The 16,918-nt window shown below is 42.4% G+C and overlaps 2 protein-coding genes across 3 annotated transcripts; one reads left to right on the top strand and one right to left on the bottom strand.

Moving 5' to 3' along the window:
- Positions 1–1,476: 1,476 nt before the first annotated feature.
- On the bottom strand, positions 1,477–10,015 carry nutm1 (NUT midline carcinoma family member 1). Of its 2 annotated transcripts, XM_062957246.1 has the most exons (7): positions 9,879–10,015; positions 9,609–9,714; positions 7,751–7,879; positions 7,488–7,627; positions 6,317–6,603; positions 4,737–4,853; positions 1,477–4,080 (listed from the first exon to the last, which is right to left on the bottom strand). In XM_062957246.1, the coding sequence occupies exons 3-7, from the start codon at positions 7,840–7,842 to the stop codon at positions 1,729–1,731; spliced, it is 2,988 nt and encodes a 995-aa protein (XP_062813316.1). In that variant the 5' UTR covers positions 7,843–7,879; positions 9,609–9,714; positions 9,879–10,015; the 3' UTR covers positions 1,477–1,728. The 2 variants fall into 2 exon arrangements, with proteins under 2 accessions (XP_062813316.1, XP_062813315.1); XM_062957245.1 differs by lacking the exons at positions 9,609–9,714; positions 9,879–10,015 and adding an exon at positions 8,778–9,450.
- Positions 10,016–13,074: 3,059 nt separating this feature from the next.
- Positions 13,075–16,505, top strand: nop10 (NOP10 ribonucleoprotein). The gene is made up of 2 exons (XM_003223802.4): positions 13,075–13,235; positions 16,068–16,505. The coding sequence occupies exons 1-2, from the start codon at positions 13,182–13,184 to the stop codon at positions 16,206–16,208; spliced, it is 195 nt and encodes a 64-aa protein (XP_003223850.1). The 5' UTR covers positions 13,075–13,181; the 3' UTR covers positions 16,209–16,505.
- Positions 16,506–16,918: the final 413 nt, after the last annotated feature.

Raw genomic sequence — 16,918 nt, 5'->3', positions numbered from 1 at the left:
TCTCTTCCACCTCATAGGCTGCACAAGTGTGTTGGGTGCACCAGAGATGATAACCCATCACTTTTGGTCACAATTTTATGCCAGTTTCTTCCCATAGGGTGACCTAAAAGGTTACGAAAGCCAGATCAGAGGGGCACAGATGGCCCACAGGGCACACTTTCCCCACTCCGGTTCCACAAGAAGATATTAGATTGGAAATCTTGTTATCAGCTGTGCAACAGGGTGCAAGTGGACTTTTCAGGACAGTAGGATGGGACAAGCATCACATTTCTTCCTTCTTGAAACCTCCCAATAAAATTTTAGCAAGATTTTTTAAAACCTTGTAACACTTCTTACATATTTTCCTCTTCACTGTTACAATATTATAACTTAACAGAACTGGATCAGCTTGAAGGATTCTATATGAGTAGTTCAGCAAGGATTTCTGACATTCAATTGTTCTACCAGAACAATAACTTTCTCCTTCATGACTATGTGTTGTGCCCCAGGGTCCAGTTGGTAGAACTAAAACTTCTATGAAACAGCAAGGCAAATTCTGCAATCCTGGAATGTGCCAACTTTTGCTACAGGCTTTTAGGAGCTTAACCAGACCAGCACTCCTCTCTCACACACTGCTTTTCTTTTAGTTTTCTTGTTACCTAAATAATAATCTACGATTCCATCAGTATTGCTTTTGAAAAGTCCTGCAAATCTCGGGGAAACAGGTAGACAAATGTCAGTGTGCTGGAAGAAGCAAAGACCATCAGCACTGAAGCCATGGTCCTACGTCAACTCCGCTGGACTGGCCACGTTGTCCGAATGCCCAATCACCATCTCCCAAAGCGGTTATTCCACTCCCAACTCAAGAATGGAAAACAGAATGTTGGTGGGCAGGAAAAGAGATTTAAAGATGGGCTTAAAGCTCACCTTAAAAGCTGTGGCACAGACACCGAGAGAGAACTGGGAAACCCTGGCCCTTGAGCGCTCTAGCTGGAGATCAGCTGTGACTAGCAGTGCTGTAGAATTTGAAGAGGCAAAAATCTAGGGCGAAAGGGAGAAATGCGTCAAGAGGAAGGCGTGTCAAGCCAACCCTGACCGGGACTGTCTTCCACCTGGAAACCAATGTCCTCACAGTGGAAGAACATGTGGATCAAGAATAGGACTCCACAGTCACCTATGTATCTACCTCCAGAACACTACACCTGTAGGACAATCATACTCGGACAACAAGGGATCACCTAACAACTCTACATATTTCATAGTCTTGGGAAGAACTTGCTTAGACTGGAATTATGTTTTTGCTTAGGTTTTTAAAATGACCATTCTCTACGAAACTATAGAAATTGCTCTGATTTCTGCTGCACCCTTCAAATGTCCAAAACCGCTAAGCAGGGGGTCACCTGAAGTCAACATTAGATTGAATAACAGCAAGGTTTCCCTTGTGCAGTGAGGGCAAGGTGGTGAGTTTTCAGAGCTAGGGTCATACAGTCTAGCAAGTGTGATTTGACATGTTTTTAATTTGCTAAGAAACATGAACAAATAGGGGGCCGTCTTCTTCCACTGAAGGTTTGTCTCCAAAGACTGTATTTCAGCACATTGTTCCTCTTTGCCTCTGTAATGTTTTGCAGTCCAGCCAAGGGATGGAGCTTTGAATCGCAGCAGGATAACAAAAATGATAATGCTGGGACAGGAACCTCAATACTGTACCGGGGTTTAGGAGAGCCAGTCTCCATTCTTGAACAGTCTCTGTTACTGATTGCGAAGACGCTTGCTTCTCCGGGTACCTGAGCTGTTGTTTTTTCTCTTGTGGCTACGGAGGACAGCTGGACTGGGTTCCATATTGTGGGGTGTCTGTCCCCGAGTGGAATGCCTCGTCTTAGCACCGTGTTTCCCAGCATCTGTGGGCAAAGGAGGAAGGATGTTCACTTGCTCCATGGACAGAGGACCATGACCAAATGGGGTTGTGAGGCTGAGCTTGGAAGCAAGCAAGGAGGAGAAATTGGACAACTCGTCATCTTCATCTTGTTTTTGTCTTTTAGTGCTGTATTTAAGCCCAGCTTCTGTTCTTGCTTCAGGGAGCTCTGGTAGCACAATATTTGACAAAATGACCCTCTGATTCAAGCCTCCGCCATCTGTCTTACTTGTGTTCTTTGTGTCACTCTCCACATTGAGTAATTTGGAAGAAAGAGAAACATTCAACTCGTATCTCTGGGTGGGTTCGACCTTATTAGAGCTATTGCTGCTATCTTGGAGAATGGTCTGTGGTGGAAGCATTGGGGCTGCTTTACTAGGACTGGTGGATGTAGGGATGTGATCTCCACCAGGACTGCAGCTGTCTCCTTCAGCCTCAGCTGAGATGTTAAGGCCCAAAGGATCTGAAGGATTCAGAGTGGGCTTTATAATCTGCTTCTCATCTGAACAACTTTCTACTAAAGGGTTGACCTTGCACTGCTCTGCAAGTGGCTGCTGAGACTTCTGGCCTCTCTCAAGGTCCTTCTGGGTCCTCAAAGATGGAGTCTTCATCACCAAACAGGTGAAACATGGGATACGCTCTGAGTCTGTGCCTGATACTTGATCATCAAGTATCCTTATACCTCCCAAATGAGTTGAAGACAACAGCTGTCCATTTCCTCTGGTGAGTTCAGCATGTGAAGTTAAGTCAACTTCCTGATCGGTTTCTGGTGTGGATGGGTCATCTGGCTGTTGATGTTTAATGGGAGATGACTGATTCTGTAGTTGTAGCTTTTCTATAGACAATTTGGTAGGGCTGTTATCCTTCATGTTTGTGGTGTTTGCTTGTTTCCAGCCAACCTCTGGCTTCTTTTGAGACTGGACCTTTGTTTTGGGGCTCTCAAGTTCAGTTTCAGGATCTGGAGAAGCTGAAGTTAGATTGCTTTGCCCTGTCGAGCTTTGGCAACTTGTGTCTACAATCCCAGGATGGGTTGCAGTTACATTAGGGGTAGATTTTGTTTCTTTCCAAATAACTTGGAACTGGCACTGATCTCTCACTATCTCTCCTTGGCAACCATCTTGCTTTTCACCTGTATGGTGAATGTGTTCCTGGCTACTCTTTTTCATGTGACTGTTCCAGTGAGGTTTCATCTCCCTGTTCTTACATCCAAACTCTTTTTTATCTGAGGTGTCCTCAGCTCTTGTCTGTTGTGCCTGACCTGTGACTTTTTCTGCATGGCTAAAATTTAGTTCTTTGTGTCTGTTCAGGTTCAACTTCAGAGCATTACCTCCTGTTACGTGATCCCCAAATACAATTTTGGTCATCTCTTGATTAATTCTCTCATCATGGTCCATCTCTTTTGAAACATTATCCTTCATTTCCTGGAAAGCCAGAGGCTTTTTTAGACATCTGATCTCCTCTTGTTGGCTACCACATTGTTTTGCATATTTATTGTTGGCTGATTCTACATTATTCCAAACCAGCTGACTTCCATTATGAAATTGTACTATGACAACTCGGCTGCTCTTTTCTGCTACTTTTGGGACCTCCAGTTGACCCTTCACCTTGTCTTCTTTGCTGCCATCTTGCTTTGAATGCTGTGTGATACTGGGTCTTGGAATTCCTTCTTCTGCTCTGTTACCTTCTTGTTTTCCAGAAAAGTTGCCATTTCCTGTTACATTTAGAGTGGCTTCTGACTTGACCCTTTGGACTTGAGGAGTGACTCTGATGCTGTGGTCTCTAATGTGGTCCTGTCCTAATAAATGCTTTGTTTGTCCTCCATCTGAAGTCTTCAAGGAGGGTGAAGGATTTCCTTCCTGAGACACACGATTGCTGTTTTTGTGAAGAGATGATCTTCCTGCAGCTCTGACACTCTTTGGCACAAGATCTCTGTTTCCCAATTGCTGTTGCGAATGAGGGGCCAGGGAAGAAATGATTACGGATGCGGGCAGTTCTGTCTGACTGGTTCTCACGCCTTTGCTTCCAGAGGATGCCTTCATGGCTCGGCATGAAGCATCTTCTCCTTTGCCCTTACCACTGACCTCATCCTCTTCCTCAGACTGTGATGGAGTGGAGTCAGAGTGAGAAGTGGGGTACATTGAGGGCTCCCTTTCTTCTTCTGTCAGTGCCAGGAGTCTCTTCTCTGTCAGCTGAGGACAGAATGGAAAAGAGGGTCTGATAAGCACAGCTTCCAGAATGCAGTGGGCTAAATTTCACCGTAATGTTAATCTTCTAGACATGTGTAGGATTTCATCTTTTACAATTAACTACTGATGAGCATGTGCAAAAGAGAGTGAACGAGGGATTCTGTACATAGCAAGAAATGTACAATATCCCCAAGTCATTTCATCATAACTCCCTGTAATTAATTTAATAGTTCCATTTAGGTGGTGACTAACACCAGGCAAATAAGATCAACATCAGGCAAATAAGAAATTGTTCACTCCCTGTGATCAATTTAATAGTTCCATTTAGGTGGTGACTAACACCAGGCAAATAAGATCAATGCTATTGAGGCAATGGGTTTAGGGGAAGTCCTATCTTTTTTATTAGGCCTGCCAAATGTTGGCTTCCAAATAGGACTGGACAATGAAGACTGTACATTCCTCTGTCTCTGCTTGACTTTTTTCAACCTCATGTACAATAGATAGTTTGACCCTGAGCTCCTTAGGTAGGAATCACAGTGGTCAGAGATCCAATGGCCATTGCAGTCTAAAGTGGCCACATGACTAGACCAAAGTCATGGCACTGGAATGATCTCCCTTCCCTGGTTCTTCAAAACGCATACCTTACACTCCTATTTTACCTGGTTGGGTGTTAAGTTTAGCTCCTCCTCCAATTCTTCCACCAAAGCCAGAGGATCTTGGTTTTTCTCCAAAGACAGTAACCGAGCCATGAATTGTGGGTGGAGGACAGCTTCCACCTGTCAAAGAAGGGAAAAGGGAAATATCATGGCTAGCAGTTTACAAAGCTCACCTGGACTGAAAGGGAGAAAAATACAGTTGTCTCAGTTTGCTGTTAAAGTCCAGTAATTCATTTGCTAGGAAATGGCAAGCTACTATAGAGAGAGCTTTGACAACAAAAGAATTTCCACCCTGGCACAGGTCTCTTTCACACTATAGAAGTAAATCACATTGATACTATGGTTTTATCTTGTGAAATCTTGGGCTTTGTAATTCCTTGAGGTATTTTCAATTCTTAGCCAACAACAAGTCCCAGGATGCCATACAATACAGCATGGCAATTAAAGTGGTGTATTTGTCGTGTCAGAAGCAAATTGAGGATACAGTTATAATGTATTTAAAAACACAAAGTTAAACATTTGACATTATACTAGATTTCCTTTGACCAGAAGCTGGCCACTTGGAATGCTTTTGGTGTCACTGTGAGAAGGTCCTCCATTGTGCATGTGGCAGGGCCCAGGTGGCATTGCAGTAAGTGGTCTGTGGTTTGCTCTAATTAAAGTGGCATCAAAAGTCCTATATTTCGGCAGTATGGAAAACACCATAGACAGAGCCCCATTGGCTGTAAAAATAAAAGTGAGACAAATCTTGGTTGGGAGGAAGAAACACATTGAATAAATAAAGAAGACATTAAGAACCAGCGTGGTGCAGTGGCTTGACTGTTGGACTTAGAAGAAGGCAGTAGCAAATCTCTGACTAAATCACATCAAGAAAACATTGATATGATTACCATGAGTTAGAATAGACTTGGAAACACCTAACAGCAGCACCAACAAATGAAGGAAACAACTCATTACATGTCTCAAGGCATGGGTATGGGTTTGCAGTATTGATAATCTTTTCAGTTATTTTGCATTTGCTCATAAACATCAGGGAGGGGCAATCCTGGCTCTCTAGATGTTTCATGCCTATAATATCCATCAGCATCACCAAATGCAAAGCAACACGAGACCTAGAGTGCCCGTCTCCAATATATACACATTGGGTGGTTGGGGGGCAAGTTGTTTGTTGAGTAACCTCCCTCACAGGGCTGCTGGGAGGCTACAAGGGTTGGCTCCTCACACCTCACCTTCTTCACCTCTCACCTAACTATGCTTAGAGGACGGGCAAAGGAGAAAATATGGCTTATTGTTCCTCCCAAAAAAAAAAAAAAAAAAAACTAAACTCATCACAGTGTTGTCCTGACAGACTCCAGGGATTGTGACTTACACACATCTGTATAAAATCCACATTATGTGGACTTAGATAATCCATTTCAAAGCAGATGTTGTAGATCATCTGTCTTGGTATTCTGGGTCATATGGCTGTATGGAAGGACTCAGAGAAGCTGGGGAGATTTCATAAGATAATTTATGAGGATAATCATAAATCAAAATCATCATAAAGCAAATTGCACTGCTGCCCTCTTCTGGGCCCTTGTTACCTTACAGACAAATTCTTCATCCTCACACAACTGGTCAATATACTGGGCCAGAGCAGGGTCTGGGAATGCCCCATCCTCCTGGCCTTGGAGGTCTTTGGATGCCCCTTGTTCTTTCTTCTCCTCGTCTTCCTCCCAACTGGTGTCCAAGCCTTCCATGATCTCAGCATACTGGTGCACCGCCTCCGCAGGGATTTCCCGGGGAGCTCCCGTGGCAGAGGTGCTTGGTGGACGCCGCTGGCGACGCCGAGGCTGGCGGCTCTTGGAGGCTGATTTCTTGGGGATATAAACTTTAGGGGAGACATGGCAGGGTCATCATAGAGACAATCCCAACACATACACACACACACACACACACACACACATGACCTTGGCTGGTGCATTCAACTCATTGCTGATCAAACACATACCTCCAACATTTCAAAATTGAGATGCTAGATATGTACGATACACTGAGAATTAGGAAATCATTTCCAAAAGAAAGGGAGATTTTACATTGATACAGAAATGAATCTGCCAGTTAGCTATTCCACTGGAAGTGTCTTGAGGGTCAAAGGTTTACATTATCCTAAGGTACAAACTTGTCAAAGACAGGAAAATTTAAGCTAGTTAAAAGGCAACTCTTACTTTACTTACTTTATTTTTCAAAAGTGATTAAAATAAAGAATGCCAGTTTTTTGGGAACTATTAAGTATAATATTATCAATTACTTGTGAGAGATCGTTAGAGCTATGTAATTAGTTACATTTACGTACAAAGTAAATTTCCAGGCTTTATTAAAAAAATTAATTTAAAAAGGATATTAACAGGGATTGAGGGACTTGAGTATGTTTAGCATGGACAAAGAAAGATAAGAGGTGATATGACAGCCATCCTTAAATATCTGAAAGACTATCAAGTAGAATACTTGTTTTCCACTGCATTCAAAAATTGATTCACATCACAATAAAAGAGATTCCTGCTTAGTATTAGGTTGGATTTCTTGAAAGTAAAAACTGTTCAACTGTGGAACATACGACATATCAAAAGCTGGTGGATCTTCTGGAGGATCAAAATCAGTGGTTAGATGGTCATTTGTCAGCGATGCTTGTGTATTCCTACATGGCTGGGGTTTAGATTAGGATGCCCTTGGGGTCCTTTGGATCTCCAGAATTCTTAATGAATAAGACTCTACCTTGCTGTTGCCCAGATTCAGGGGCAGGGGACATAGGAGGCTTGGTGGGCTTAGGTGCCGGGGCTTGGAACTGGGAGCAGTTGGCCAAGAGCTTCATCTTTTGGATTTGTTGTTCTTCTTCTGCTTCAAACTCCATGAACCTGAGAAAAACAAAGCCAGAGAACAGGACATTGCTCTTCTTCCATCTCATGTCATTGCTCCACAGACATATAAGCAGCACATTGTGGCGTGACATTAAAAGAGGAGCAAGGGTCAACACTCACTTTTCTGCCATCTCATAGAAGATCATGCGCTCAAAGTTGCTGCTGTGCTCCCACTCCTGTACGGCACGCGGTACTCCATCCTCCAGGGTCATGTCAGGACGAAGACGGGCCAAGGAACGGAGGACAGGGCTGTAGTGGTGGATAATGCAAACATGTCACCCAAATGTTCAAATTCTGAAGAACAGCTTTACTGGGGACACCACTTGCTTCCTCATGATTCATTGCCTTCTCCAGTTTTGGCCATCATGACTCCCAGAGCATCTTAACCAGTCGTACTTAAGTGACCTGGTCTCACATGAGAATATAACCTATTGGTTGCAGTGCTTAGCTAAAATAAAATAAGTGCATACTATTATACAGAACAATGAATAAAAAAGGCAAAATGAGAAGGTGAACCCCAAATAGGTGCCAAGTAATAATGTGTTTTATTGTCATATTGTGTGGACTTTAAATACCATTTTCCTATAGATGACTTGGCATCTGTAACCCTGACAAGGTTTTAGGTGAAATGCAAAGTGAAACATAACAATCACATTTTGGCATCTATTTGAAAGCATTCCTTCTGCGATCCAATTTAGCTCCATTAGCAGAATTGGAGCAAACAAGTCCCCTCCCTTTCAAGGTGTCAATTCAGGTTGTGGCTGAAGGTACTTAATATCACTTGAAAGGATGGCCTTTGCATCTCAACACAGTACTTTGGATGCCCAAAGGTCCATCTACACTGTAGAATTAATGCAGGTGGACACCATTTTAACTGCCTTGGTTTATGAGCGTAGTAGCTGTACAAAGTCTTCAGCCTTCTCTCCCAAAGAGGACTTGTGCCTCACCAAATTAGATACCATGATTACATAGCATTGAGCCACAGCAGTTAATTTGGTGTCAAGCGCATTAATTCTACAATGTAGATGCACCCCCAGGTCAATGAGGAACTCAAGATGGAGTAACAGATATTAATACTGCCATACAGCCTGTCTACATCCTTGTTAACTGTCTCCCGGCATATGGCCCTTGCCACCCAGACTCTCACATGAAAAAACAGGCCAGAGCTTCGGCATCGGGCGTAGTGGGGAAATGGCGTCTTGCCAAAGCCTTGTAACGTTGCCAACGGCGGTAGTTTTCATAAACCCCCTTGGAAGTACAGGCAAAGGAAGTGTCACTGGAAGGTGGTGCTCGGGCAGGTGGCAGAGTCTCCGGCACTCTCGGCTTCCTACCGCCCAGATCCTCGCCAGCTTTGGTCAACAACACTGTGCGAACGCCAGGACCTGGAAGTCCATCCCGGCGTTGGGCGGCCCAGCCCAGTGGCATCCCCGTGAGGAAGAACGTCTGAGTCCGAGGCATTTCCTCCGCACTGCCCACTATGGGTCCTTCTCTTTTCAGCTTGATGATCAGCTTGCTTCCCGGGGCATCGGCTGAGGTGACGAGTAGGGCAGCTCCGGGGAAGGCAGGCAGAAGCAGCGAGGGGGCACTAGGGGGGCAGGAAGAGAGGGCCGGGCCCGGAGCGTGGACCTGAGAAGACATGGCCCTAGGGGTGAAGGACCCTGAAGCAAAGGAGCTGGGGCCTTGTCCTTGTGCCGCCCGAAATTCTGATGCGAGAATGTTGGCAAACACTGAATTGGGGAAAAGGGCTCTCTACAGGATTCACAACACCACCATTTGGTTTCTAAGAAGATCCTACATTGTTGACGTGACTCTAAGGGCAAGGGTTGGATGATAACCATTCCAGAACTTGGGCACCTTGAGAGTTCCATTGAAAGGAGGAAGTTAAAGTTTTTCAACAGACCTTTCCATGATTTCTAGCTTCATACTGTTTTCTGAGCCCATGCTATGGGAGATCATGAATTGGGCGAATACATCTTACCACTATAATGAATGGGTGTTCCACTGGAGGTAAGCAGCATCCCCAACTAGGATCTTCAACTTTTCTTCTGGTCCTTTGACAACTTGATGAGAGGAATAGATGATTGCTATAAAAAAATTAAGCAGATGATATTTCCATACTATGTTACATGTTATAGAGTGAGCCAAAGCACCCTTTCTGGTCATTGTTGGCTCTCCCTCTGACCGTGAAGATGTGTAGTGCATAGAAACATCAGGTCTACTTGATATGAAACATGTCAGAATTACCTACCTCCCCTGATATCACGCCTCCTCAAAAATGATACCAAAGATGACATGTATCCCAAATCTGGTCAAAAACAAAACAGCAAGGGGTTAGCTACAAGAGTTGTTTATGACCACAGACTTGACTTGTGGTGTCTGCTCTGACATCGAGCAACTCATTGTAGGCCCAGTGTTGTGCCACTGGAGGGCAAGGCACATCTATATTACAAATTTAAGCCAAGTTTAACTCTCAGGGTGAGTGTAGTTTTGTGGAGATCGGTGTTATGCACCTTCATGTTGACTCCAACTTCTGGTGACCCTATTCTAGGATTTATTCAAAGGGGTTCGCCAGTGCCTTCCTCGGAAACTGAGAGAATGTGTCTTGCCAAGATCCCAAACTGGCTGAGAGAGGATCCCAAAGTCCTCATCCAACATTCAAACCATATATTAACATTATTTTAAACGGAAACATCTGGGGATGATTGCTTTTCACTGGTCAGTGTCTGACATGACACAGGGGTTTATTGAAGAATCCAGGCCCTGGCCAGTTTACCCCTTCGGAGATGGTATCTGATTATTTTCTGCTACAGATTGTTCCTGGATTTCATAAAAGAGATGGTTTTTAAAATGTTGTGTTAACTATGTTGAATGCTGCTGTTGTTGTGTTCTCTCTGTATTTTCCAGTCTTCCTATAACTCTACTGCAAAAATAACTGTTATAATCATAGTATAGAACAATGAACTGCTTTTTTTGGATGATGTCGAATATAGTTTGCTGCTCCTGTTAAAAAGACACCAGCCACTGTTACGAGATGTCCTTGTGTCCCATGAACGATGATTTATTCCTGATGTTCATTACAATGCCTAGCATATCTAAGCTCTGTCTGCACGTGCCTGCCCATGTCCTGTGAGCACTGTGCTGTCCAACACTTGTACCATCTCATCCATTGTTGGCAGGGAAGAGACTACCAATCTACGTGAGGGGTGTTGTGACTCAGCTGGAACCTCAGATTGACTCTGATGAGGATGATGGGATTCAGGTTCACAATCAGGTTCAAAATGTCCCTGTTGTAGAAGATGAGGAACAGGGAGTGCTAGCTCATTTTCCCATAGCAAGGAATGGTGTTGCTGATACTGAAACTAGCCAGGTGCAAATGGACTTGGAAAAGGAGGACAGTTCTCAGTCTGATAATGAGGCTCAGCAAACTAACGAGCAGGCTGACCTTGATGAAACAGGTTCCTTAGATCGAGCTGACCATTTGGAATTCAGGGTTCAGAGGAGTGTGAGAATTGCAAACAAGAGGGAGGCTAGAGGCCAAAGAAATGCTTTCATGTTTGCAAAGGGTATTAAAGCAATGTGTTTTGGAGACAAACCTTTGTCAAAGCAACTTTCGTTCAACCAAGAAGCAAGCTCTCGTTTTCCTGGATTACCTTGCAGCTTCGGTGTCCATGTTCTTGGGACTTTGTCATGCTCTATTGGGACCTTGTTTATTCCTCGTGATTTCTGGACTTATTCTCTATGGCTTTATTTTGTAACCATTTTTTGGAACTTTACTTTTGCTTTTTTTAAATAACCTTTTATCTTCTATTTTCTAATAAACTAAAAAGACTTCAACCTGTGTGCAGTTTGGTGTATATAGCAAGGTGAAGCTAACCTGAGGTGCAACAAGGGGGGACTGTGAGCCCCCCGTAACCCACCCTGCTGGACACAGATGGTCTTGATAAGCCCGAGTCTTGCCGGACCCTCCTCTGCCTATTGGCGCCTGCACTCGCCTTGTACATGGTGGGTTGGAAAAGGGTTCCTATTGATAAGAACTGGACAGAGGGAAGCCGCAGGTTGGGGATATAGACCATGATATGAAATTGTAACACCCAAAAGGGTGGCACAGCACTGTGAAACTATAAAAGCAATGCACTGTCACTGCTCAAGGTCCCTCCATTTTGGGGGCCTCTGGTGGGTCAGTGTGTTAAAGCGCTGAGCTGCTGAACTTGCAGACTGAAAGGTCCCAGGAGACGGAGTGAGCACCCGCTGTTAGCTCCAGCTTCTGCCAACCTAGCAGTTCGAAAACATGCCAATGTGAGTAGATCAATAGGTACAGCTCCGGCGGGAAGGTAACGGCGCTCCATGCAGTCATGCCGGCCACATGACCGTGGAGGTGTCTATGGACAACGCCGGCTCTTCGGCTTAGAAATGGAGATGAGCACCTTTACCTTTAATGGAACTCCAGTTCTCTTTATTTTCGATGTCTTCTGAGTTTTTAAGAATTTTCTAAAACTTTCTTTCTGGACGTGTCTCTGAAGCTGCATCTTTTAAGAGACTGGGGTGGCAGTTGGATAATCTTTGACTAAGGGCCTTTCCAGACAGGCCCTCTATCTCAGGATCTGACCCCAGGTTTTCTGTTTAACTCAAATTATCTGGCGGTGCGGACTCATATAATCCAGTTTAAAGCAGAAAACCTGGGATAGGATCTTGGGATGTAGGGCCTGTCTGGAACGGCCCAGAGAATCAACATGTGGACAGAAATTGTATGATTCCACAGCACTTAAAGTGGTCAAACTGCATTAATTCTACAGTGTAGATGCATCCTAAGCTTGACTTACCAAAAATAAAGTTAAACAACATCATGTTGTCGGAAGGCTTACATGGCCAGAAACACTGCGTTGCTGTGAGTTTTCCGGGCTGTCTGGCCATGTTCCAGATGCATTCTGTCCTGACGTTTCACCCACATCTATGGCAGACATCCACAGAGGTCGTGAGGTCAGTTGGAAACTGGGCAAGTGGGGTTTATATATCTGTGGAAGGTCCAGGGTGGAAGAAAGAACTCTTGTCTGTTGGAGGCAAGTGTGAATGTTGCAGTTGGCCAGCTTGATTAGCATTGAATAGCCTGGCAGCTTCAAAGCCTGGCTGCTTCCTGCCTGGGGGAATCAAACGACATTGTTTCCAAAAACAATCGGCAAACCCATTTAAAAACTGTTGAAATGATTAAATGATGGGAGAATAAAATGAATGCTGGAAAAAAGACACAATGATATTGATGATCCCTTGAACTGGTGAAGTTTACTTTTCAACAGGTGGAGAAACAGCTTCTCTTTGCACGATTGCATGTTTACAGCAGGGAAACTACAAATTCCAGCAGGCGTTGGGCAAGAAGGCGGAAAGACTACAGCTCCCAGAATGCTCAGGAATGTTTCCTTTTGCGTCCGTTCATTGGAGGATGAGAGGAAGAGGTGGAGTTAGTTTGCACGTGGTGTGCTGGAGGAAGAAAGGCGAAATAGGTTTGGAATCTGAATCCCGTTGATAAGAAGAATCGGTAGCTTCGGATTTTGCTGCAATGTTCCTTCAATTCTACTTGAATGAGCGAGGGGACAGGGTTTATACCCTCAAGGTAAGGGTTTTGCATCCCTGGACGCATTTTCACTGTGGAATTAATGCAGTTTGATACCACTTTAACTGCTATGGCTCAGTGCTATGGAATCCTAAGAGTTGCTGTCTTTACCCTTCTTTGCCAAAGCATGCTAGTGTCTCACCAAACTACAACTCCCATGATTCTATACCATTGTGCCTTGGCAGTGAAAGAAATGCTAATCTGCATTAATTCTGTAATTGTGGTGTACAGCTTCAGATATATCAATGCGGTTGTATTAAATGCCAATTAAAATGCAGCTGGGGTTCGTGTTTTATAACTGGCTAGTTCTAATGGGGGAAAATGTGGACAATTTCAACAGAAAATTGGAAACCATGAAAATGAATAAAATCTGGCTACCAGTATTAAAAAAAAATCTAAAATCAGGACAGTGAACAAAGAACAACACTCGGAAAACAGGGGAATTCCAGACAGGAAACAATCAGGGCCAGCTAACAGGGCCCCAACAAAGGATTCCCACAGGCAGGAAGCAGCCAGGCTTTGGAGTTGCAAGGCTTTTCAGTGCTAATCAAGCTGGCAAGTGCCCAAAAAACTCACAGCAACCCAACAGGGAATGATAATCTGAACATGGTTCACACAAATAATTTTTTAATAGTCAGCCCTCCATATTCTCAAATTTGGCATCCACGGATTCAGCCTTCCATAACTTGAAAATATTACAAAATTTCTCAAAAGCAAAGCCTATTTTTGTCATCTTGCGTATGATTTCTAGCATAATTTAACCTTTGAGTCACATCGGAAGACCTAGAGATTTCAGGGGGGAACAATTTAATCAAATCAGTAGACTATCAAATCCACAAATGTGGAAGGATGACTTTGAGTAAACCCTAAAGGCAAACACAATCCATAGCTGTAGGGAAACCATCAGAATGCTTATCTACCATTGTATTGTCTTCTATGGCAAATTATCTTATGTCTACACATTGCACCCTCTAGTTACCTTACTTTTAGGATCCTCCAAGCAATTGAGTGGACAGGTTTAAAAAGGTCCATTGAGTCTGTAGCAATGTCTAGCATGTCCTGTTCCCAACCTTGCATCAGTCCAACTCTGTAATGGAATAGCTCAGAAGTTTCAAAGGTCAGATAATTCCCAGGTTCACCTATAAAAACACAATGATTTGTCTTGTCTTGTATGTCCTGGGTTCCTAGTTTGCATGAACTCAGTAAAGAAATAGTTCAGAGGGTTCAGCTGTCAGTTAAGCACCAATAAAAACACAATAAAGTTACTATCACACTTTATTGCTGAAATATATGGAATGTCTTGCACAGATAATGGAGTAAAATTATTGTAACATAGTCTTGCAATATACACAGTGCAATAAATACTTGTTGAGCTTCCAGCAGCCAGTCAAAGCTTATCATTCTGAAGGCCTTTGCTTTTTTATATTATTTTTAACCAGTCTTTAAAATAATGTTTTCCATTCTCTCCTGAACAGAAAAATGATTGCTAAAAATGTCTAACAAAATGAAATAGTTGCATGTTCTATAAAACACAGCATATACTATCTTTGTATTTGCCCACATAATGTGGCTCATTGATTAAATCAGGGGTCCTCAAACTTTTTAAACAGGGGGCCAGTTCACAGTCCCTCAGACTGTTGGAGGGCCGGACTATAGTTTAAAAAAAAACTATGAACACTGCACATATCTTATTTTGAAGTAAAAAAAACAAAACGGGAACAAATACAGCCTCAATGTTAATAATCATAATAATAATAAAAAATAATAGAGGGTTGGAAGAGACCCCTTGGGCCAGGGGTCCCCAAACTTTTTAAGCAGAGGGCTGGTCCACAATCCTTCAGACTGTTGAGGGGCCGAATTATCATTTAAAACAAAATACAAACAAATTCCTATGCATGCTGCACATGTCTTATTTGTAGTACAACAACAACAACAATGAAATAACAATACAATATTTAAAAATGAAAACAATTTTAACCAACATAAACCTATTAGGATTTCAATGGAAAGTGTAACACAATATTAGCATTATATATTACTATATTGAACTATACCACTATACTATTATATAAAATGTAATATATAACATATAATTAATATTATTCTATGGTATTACTACTAGTATTATATTGTATAACATAAAATTATTATCAATATTATATGTATATACAATATATTATATTATTAAAACTGATATAAAATATTATAAAACTAAGGGCGGGGGCCAGGTAAGTGACCTTGGAGGGCCACATCCGGCCCCCGGGCCTTAGTTTGGGGACCCCTGGATTAAATCATGCTCGTCTTTTTTGAAGGTATTTCCTGCCCAGAACTGTTATAACTGTATTTGTGAATGTATCATTCTGCTTAAACTAGCTTAACCATTGTATAATTCACACAAATAGGTAATACGCTTTACCATAAAATATAATATAGAATTACTTGTTCATATTATAGTTTCTAGCTAGAAGCATGTCTGTGTAGTAGTGCCAATTGGGATATTGTGGATAAGCTGTGAATCATGGTTAAAATGTAACATTTTATTTTTTGTAAAATATTTATATTCTTCTTGGCATATGATGTGAAGACAGTGTATGGTGAAATCAGTTTAACCAACTGAAAGATCATAAAACAATGAGAGCGAAATATTCAATAATTATTAGTCAATGTAAGAAGTTGAACCAAGACAATGAAATTCAATTCAGATTGTTTTAACCATGTTGAAACCATAGCACTGTGCTGATAGGGAATATATGGTTCTTAGGACTGACATAGCCTTGCTGGAAGTATTAGTTGTTCACAAATTGTTCTACTTTTGCATCCTCTGCTTCGCAGAAAGTGGATCCTGACGGCCAGCCAACATGCTCAGCCCATCCTGCCCGCTTTTCCCCGGATGACAAATATTCCCGACATCGGTTCACCATCAAGAAACGCTTTGGTGTCCTGTTGACCCAGCAACCTCGGCCTGTTGTGTAAAACCGTGATCCACTAATGCCAGCTGGAACCATTGCAGCCTATCGAGACGAGATAAGCTTCTTCCGAAGCAGCCTTGAAGGAGCAGACACAGGAAACAACAACAGATAATGCTTTCTGCATTCCGCTTCATCCCTGGAACTTTTAGATTTCCAGTTCTGGTATTTTGAGACTCAGCTTCATTCCATTTCATAAAATGCTCTGTGGTCGCATATGCATTCAGATTGAATTCCTTGAGTTGCACCTCTCTGTATAATCCTAAAAATAAAATGTAACCTTCCATCGCTTTTCTTTCATAAATGCTTGCTTCTAGTATTTATTTATTTTTTATATCCCACCTTTTCTCTTTTAAATTGGGCTAACAATGTTTTAAAAACATACAATTTACAATAAAAACATATAAACATTAAATAGAATTAAACATTTATTAAAAATAAATAGTTGAAACAATTGAAAATTTATTAAAACACATAAAGGCCAATCAGCACCCCCTTTTCTCAGTCTTAAAAATGTTATTTAAAATACCATCAGAGTAGGAAGTTGAAGAAGACTAGATTTAGCCAAGAATTTGGTGATCTTTGTAGGCTTAACAATATATTCCCACTTCATCATAACCGTGAGTCCAAGGGTGCATTTACACAAGAGAATTAATGCAATTTGATGCCACTTTAACTTCCATAGCTCAGTGTTATGGAATCCTGTAATTTGGTGAG

This window comes from Anolis carolinensis, chromosome 6 (assembly GCF_035594765.1).
Source record: "Anolis carolinensis isolate JA03-04 chromosome 6, rAnoCar3.1.pri, whole genome shotgun sequence".
NCBI classification, from domain to species: domain Eukaryota; kingdom Metazoa; phylum Chordata; class Lepidosauria; order Squamata; family Dactyloidae; genus Anolis; species Anolis carolinensis.
This window is presented reverse-complemented; position numbering and strand designations above follow the sequence as displayed.

Excerpts from the sequence above, each read along its gene's own strand:
- nutm1 (XM_062957245.1), bottom strand. The coding sequence starts at position 9,268 with ATGTCTTCTCAGGTCCACGCTCCGGGCCCGGCCCTCTCTTCCTGCCCC. Across the intron at positions 6,604-7,487 it reads TGAATCTGGGCAACAGCAAG|TTTATATCCCCAAGAAATCA; the intron begins GTAGAGTCTTAT and ends TCTCCCCTAAAG. Across the intron at positions 4,081-4,736 it reads TAAACTTAACACCCAACCAG|CTGACAGAGAAGAGACTCCT; the intron begins GTAAAATAGGAG and ends TTCTGTCCTCAG.
- nop10 (XM_003223802.4), top strand. The coding sequence starts at position 13,182 with ATGTTCCTTCAATTCTACTTGAATGAGCGAGGGGACAGGGTTTATACC. Across the intron at positions 13,236-16,067 it reads ACAGGGTTTATACCCTCAAG|AAAGTGGATCCTGACGGCCA; the intron begins GTAAGGGTTTTG and ends TCTGCTTCGCAG.